The sequence below is a fragment of the Cicer arietinum genome, chromosome 2, assembly GCF_000331145.2.
Source record: "Cicer arietinum cultivar CDC Frontier isolate Library 1 chromosome 2, Cicar.CDCFrontier_v2.0, whole genome shotgun sequence".
NCBI lineage: Eukaryota > Viridiplantae > Streptophyta > Magnoliopsida > Fabales > Fabaceae > Cicer > Cicer arietinum.
Genome location: NC_021161.2, coordinates 48,770,983 through 48,777,776, shown reverse-complemented (window position 1 = coordinate 48,777,776; position 6,794 = coordinate 48,770,983). Strand labels below are relative to the sequence as shown.

At 31.0% G+C, this 6,794-nt stretch overlaps 1 protein-coding gene across 1 annotated transcript; it reads right to left on the bottom strand.

The window, feature by feature from the left end:
* Positions 1-2,075: 2,075 nt before the first annotated feature.
* On the bottom strand, positions 2,076-6,376 carry LOC101507153 (KRR1 small subunit processome component-like). Its single transcript, XM_004491105.3, has 11 exons — positions 5,989-6,376; positions 5,796-5,906; positions 5,026-5,094; positions 4,143-4,199; positions 3,972-4,010; positions 3,747-3,851; positions 3,579-3,661; positions 3,412-3,493; positions 2,688-2,831; positions 2,512-2,583; positions 2,076-2,364 (listed from the first exon to the last, which is right to left on the bottom strand). The coding sequence occupies exons 1-11, from the start codon at positions 6,256-6,258 to the stop codon at positions 2,248-2,250; spliced, it is 1,149 nt and encodes a 382-aa protein (XP_004491162.1). The 5' UTR covers positions 6,259-6,376; the 3' UTR covers positions 2,076-2,247.
* Between the last annotated feature and the right edge of the window lie 418 nt (positions 6,377-6,794).

Sequence of the window (6,794 nt, the reverse complement as noted above, 5' to 3'; positions counted from 1 at the left end):
ACATGTGCCTTAAGAGAAGATGTGTCTAATAATTATGCAAATTAATAGAAGTATCATTGGATGGTGGGAATATTCATTAGCTTACAAGCGAATGAAATAAATTTGTGATTAAGACCTTCTTGTTTTGATATTATCTCTTTTAAAGATGAATATATAAAATAAAACCCTTATATGCAACAAACCAAAAAACAAAAAAAACTAAGCTCATGCATTGACTGTATGACATGCATTGAAATCAGCCAATTTAGTGGTCTCTCTAAAGTCATGAATAGCTTGTGGCAAATTCAAACAACTTTGATATCTCCGCAAATTGAAAAGAACATGGTCCATGTCAATTCAATTGTTCAAGAACCAATTTCTTAGTGTTGATCTACATATTAGTATTATTTTTAGCTCTACTATATTTTGTTTTGTGTGCTCTAACAAAATTTAATGAAAATTCATTTGTATAAGAATATTAAATTTTAAAATTATCTATATTGCATAAAATCATATTATATTTTCTTATGAAAGAAATCTAAATAAACAGTTATAATTTTTGTCTTCTATTTTGAATCAGTAACGAAATTGATCCTCTATTTTTTATATCTATCCTTTTTATCATTGCACTTATCTTTAGATTTAAATACGGTTTTTTAACCAAAAATTTCATTGATATATCATAAAATTTATATAATTATAAATCTACCTGGATGAATATATATATCATATTATTAAAAAAAAATTATCAATCACCACGTGTGAGTCCAAAATTCTGAGTAGGATTTAAAAGATAATTTCAAAAAGACAGACGAATATGGCAAGCAAGTAAGAAATACAAAACTAAAATTACAATTAAACAAAATTTAAATGCTATAATTATCATCGTAAATTTTTTATTTATTATCAATCACAATTTCAAATAAATCATAATTTGTCACGGCATTATAAGTGTTTGCCTAACATGATTGATAATTGTTGAAAAACAGTGTAAAAACTCTGCACACATAGTAAGTAAAATTATGTTTAGCTTGTAATGAATTTTTTTTCTTTCTATTATTCTGCCTTGCCTTGGCTTTGCCCTACAACTTGCAGGATTGTGGTGTGTCTACAATTTGAATTCTCTAACTTGGTGTTTGATAACTTTGTATTATGAGAAGAAATTGATGATTAAAATAAATTAATAAAAAATTATTTGACTGAAAGGAAAATTTTAATTAAGAAAGAAATACATACAAAATCATCAGAAGTAGATAAATTTAAAATTAGAGGAACTTGATCCGGTGTGTTTGTGGGCTTGATTCAATCTGTGTGTCTGTTCTTGTAATATTTGATAGACTATTTACTGATGTATTCTAATTTTTGCACAAATTTTGTATCTGAATAATGATATTCTTTTGCTTCTTAAAAAATAAAAATAAAAATAATGTTAATCTATACTATGATGTGTAATTTGAAAAATTATATTTGAACCAAAATAAACAAACATGAATGATAAATTATGTTCAACTATACTGTGACGTGTAATCTGGAATTTTATATTTAAATCAAAATAAATATACATGAATGATTGACCAAAATAAATAAATACGAATGATTGCCCACGCATAATGTGTTGGGGGCCGGATAATATGAATCCAAATCGTAAAATCCAAATAGTTGTTGAACCGGTATAATAAATTAAAAATTACTATTTTGAAATATTATATCTTATTTAACAGCATTTATGTGATTGATTGTGAATTCAATTTTTAAAATAAAATATCTTAGAGAAAGGGGAAGATGACCCAATTTAAGAGAATACTTTAGAGCTTGATGAACGTTTATAAAAAGATTTACTAATGAAATTGATAGAAATTGAAGCTGACAATATGTGAATAAAAGATCTTTATTTTTACAACTAGACTAATCCTTTGGAGTTTTGGCACTAGACTAAGATCTGCCTTTTTACTGTGATTGATTGTGTATTCATTTTAGTTTCACAAAAAATTAAGTAAACTTAAAATGTAACAACCTAGATTAAAATGTTTCATTTCTTCTAATCCAACTACACTCAAAACTATACTGCAGCATGTTTAGCAAATGAATCAAATATAGGTCGCCCATAACTCAAGAATCCATTGGATATATTATGAGTAAGTGTCTGGCAACAATTTTGAAAGGGAAAAGTCATTTATGAACCAGGAGTATGTTACAGCCATTGGATCAAAATTTCTGGATGGAATTCACATCACATGCGCACCTTCCATCTATAGAATGAAGATTATGTTAAGACCTATGCTGCTTAGATTTCTTTTTTGATGGTTGTTCAGATGACCCCATAATATATGTCTCAGCATTTATATTTTCTTCAGATTTGCGCTTCTCAAATTTCTTGGCTTTTTTCTGTGGAGCAACCATTTAAGATTCACAAGTGAGATAATTATCCATTGAAGCAAAAAAAAAAAAACTGGAAATAACAACAAGAAAGATTGTCATGCGAAATAAAAAGGACATTGCCATTTCAGATGCAAAATAAAAAGGACTTCGCACCTTTAAGGACTTTGCCATTTCAGATACATTATTATTAGCATCCTCAGAGTTATCCACTGGTTTTGCATGTTCCTAAAGAATGCAAATAGAAGTTTGATGAAATATCATGAAGGAAATTATAAAGCAATATGCATGACATTAATTTTTGTGAAAAAGTAGAGAAAAGAGCAGAAGACCTTGGGTGGGATAAAGGCCTCTTCTCGTTTTCTTTTGTTTTCAGCAGTTTTTTCGGCCTGCTTTTCCTGTCTCTCTTGCCATTTCTTTGCCGATTTCTTTTTCTCAGTCATAAAGTATTCCCCAGTTTCTAATTGTATATCGACCTGAAATATCACATAAATTAGCAAGGACATCTTAGAATTTATTTCACAAATATACAAAGAAAATAGCTGATAGAAGAGCATAGCCTGTCAAAAAACTTGGATCTAAACAACACAAGTGAATGCTGATACAAACTACAACTCACGCCATCCCAAATAAAAGGCATATAAGATTGTGGGTTGAGATTGGTCTTCTTATTCTTATTTAATGAGCCAGGAAAAGTATATGATTCACAAGTATGGCAATAGCAGAGTAACATCACAGTAAAATAAAATTCAAATAACAACAATAAAATAAAGATGATGTGCAGTCTAGTTTAGTAGGTTCCTACTAAAGAGAAGACAAGGCAATTGAGTAGTTGAGAACCATTGAAACATATTTCTATTCTAAAAATCGTCAAGTAAATTTTAAAAAATAAATAAATAAGTGAAGCTTTGTCATCATCCGGACGATCCAACCTCCCTCCCTCTTTTATTATCAATTCATTTTGGTTGGGGAGGACTAACTGCATGAGAAGAGGGGACTCTTCTACATTAAATAATGGAAGAAATCCAACTTGGAAGGAGATATTGGCTGTCTCACCTTACTGGGCTGTTGAGGAGGAGGGAAAGGAGTATAAGGCTTCTTCTGTTTAGAGTTAGCCTTCTTTTTCTTTACATTTTTCCTGGAAATGAAATGAAGCATCATCAAAACTGAAGCATAGGGTGCATACTCTGTATATACAAATTATCAGATAGTTAAAGTCATACTTGTTGAACTTTGGAAGAAACCTATCCCAGTTCTCTTCGGCGAGTGCTGGATCTTTTTCAAGTTCCTTCTTCATCATAAGAACCTGACAATGTGAAAAGAAATAGGAAATTTTCTAAACCTGAAATCTATACTATAAAATAAGCTGGAGAAAATACAAGTTTATAAACCTTGATGTTGTAAACAGGATGCATTTTATTCAACATGCATTCTTCAACAATCCTTCTGACTTGCTTCAAACCTTTGAATGAACCCATAACAGAAACCGTATTTCCCTGTGAAATTACAAGCAAAATTAAAAAGGAGTGAGCTCAATGTGGACTTAAGGAGTCGAGCCAAATCTTAGTGCAAGTAAATGTCCTGCCTTAAGAATCTGAAGAAACGATTAATATTACCTGAACGAGAATGTAGCAGCCCGAGAGTATTTCAAGAGCCTGCACCATTATAGTTGCAGAAGAGTGAGTTATAAAGCTTAAGTTAACAGAGGTATGCCGTACCAAATAATAACAAAAAAGACAACCAAGTCAATCCCCAGTGCTAAAAAAACAAATCTACGTAAAACATACCTTCAAGGTGGAAGAATTGGGACCCACAAGATGCTGTCTTCTTTTTACGAATCGCTCCTGCAGTCAAATATCAACGGAAGTTTCAAACCACCAGACTAATTTCTTTGAAATGTTTACTGTTGAAAACTAGCAGGCTATATACAAACTCTATATGAGCATATATGCAGAGTAAGATGTCTAACGAGCTGATTGCAGCATGGAAGGAAAAACCTGTGGTTTGATGGTTCTTTTTGTAACAAATTTTAGGGATTGCAGTACTTTATCAAGAAAGGTGTCATGAAATTGTTTAGTGATTTCACTACAATTATAAAAATGAATTAACTAACTATATATTCTATTCTCATTAATTTGGTGCCTCAGAAGGATAGGTCAATTAAGTTGATTAATTATTGCTTTGCTCCACAAATCTGATTACTGTAATCCTAATTCCTAACATTGTCTTCATGGTGCTAAATTGTATGGAACAGTGGCACTGTAGCATTGTTGTGTTGCAACTGCCATTGCAGCAAATCACAACTTTTATGGTGATCTGGCAGTATACATCTGATGATTCATACAAAGACACATAAACCCAACCTGTTTTGGAACTTAGACCGTAACCATATATATATTCAGTCCGATTTTACCAAACTATTTTCCAGTTCGGTAACTGAACAATGAACATGTCCAACACAATGGACTAAGAATCAAACCAAATAAGAATCTGATAGAGGCTTTGGTATTCTAAAATTTAAAAAAAATAAAAAAATCCATGGAGGACAAGAGAACGATACAGAAGAACCAGCAAGAAGAATATGTAGACTAGCACATAAAAATCATAACCACCTCACAAGTCAAGAAAATACAGGCATATAAAATCAGAAAGGAAGCTCATTGAAGTTACCTTGTTGCGAACCATTCCACTAATTTTAATGATGTCACATTGCATTTCATCGTCAAGTATTTTTATTGCCTGTAAAACACAACCAACTATTATATATATCATAAATAAAAACCAAAACCAAAATTTAAGTCGGCCATATAAATACTTGGACGTGGTTTATGATAAAAAGTTATAAAAAAAAATTACCCCCTATTAAATAATCTCTTATCAAGTTTAGTCCCTACAAAAAATTTCATCAATGTTCAACCTAGTTTGACAATTTAGGTAAAAAAGTTCACCTATGTTTTAGTCCCGAAGTCAACAAATTAGAGACTAAACATAAAATAAAATATGTGAAGGGCTGAGCTGGATAAGATGATATATTTTGTGGAGACCAATGTTGCCAATTGCAGATATCAAAAATAGCGGTTTGTTCAAAACTTCAAATTCTGCTATACAGTAGTGCTCTAGTAAAGCACTACTATAGCTGCTAAGATAATATCAGAAGGACTAAGCTGGATAAGATGATACTTTAGAGACCAATGTTATCAATCAGGTATCACATGAAATAGCACTTCGTTCAAATTTTGATATGCAACAATGCTATAGTATACACTACAAGTCGACAAACTTCTCTACTAAATAACAATACCGCGCAACAATAAAATTTGATTGAATTCTACTACACTACAGCACTATTATAGCTACTACTTAACAAAACTAGTAAAGACTAAACAGATATTTAACCATATAACGTAATAGACTATCCTTGAAACAGTAATAAGACTAACCTGAGGAGCAGGAACACTCCTAGAAAGAAGCCTGATAAGATCCCTAGCTTTAACAATAATATAAGGATCCTTCGTCTTTCTAGTTGTTGAAACTGTCATCGAACCTTCAACCTAATAAACAAACAAAATACGCATTATTATAATTGAAGTGAAAGTAAAAAATTAGGGTTCGAAAAATAAAAATCGTACATACCAAATTGAGTTCAGCAGAGATACCGAAATCTTTGAGCGAAGATTTAACGAGAGGCCAAGCTTCTTGAAGATACTTTTCGCGATACTGAGGGAAGAGAGTTGAGAATGAACTTACTTCAAGCATTCCACCTTCGTTCCATGATGGATCGAATTTCTCGACTTTCCAGTGGTCTATGTTCGGATCGTCGTCCCATGGTTTTGGTTTATCGTGTTTCCCTTTCTTCTTCTTCTCTTTTGGCACTACTTCGTTTCTTAATTCGTTCTCGTCCATTTCGCTTTCTGGAAAGGTTACGGCGGATCAGTTAGCCGGTGCGGCGGAGGTTTATGATAGATGATGTGGTTTGTGTGAGCAAGGGCTGTGTGCTTTTGTTTATTATTTTTCTTCTATCTTTTTTTTTTTTTTTTTTTAATAAAAGTTGAAAAAGAAGCGATTTGGGCTTTTAAGTAATTAAATCAACCATTCAATCAATATAACAAATTAATTAAAAAAATTGAGTGAAAATTTATTTTTGTCTTTAAATTTTTTTTGAAATTATATTTCGTCAATACAAATAATAAAGAAATCTTTTAATCATCATAAAAAAATACTCCAAAATTTCTATAGAGAGGAGACAATTCTTTTAGATTTAATTCAAATTGAGAATTTAAAAAAGTATTCACATTTTTTGTAATCGTAAAGAAATAATAAATTCAATGTCAAGACTTTAACTTTTTATTACAGTTAACACCAACGAGTAACACTCTAATCTTGTATTTGATTATTTTATCTTTTACTTTTATTATAGTGTTGTGAGATAAAGTTTAAAT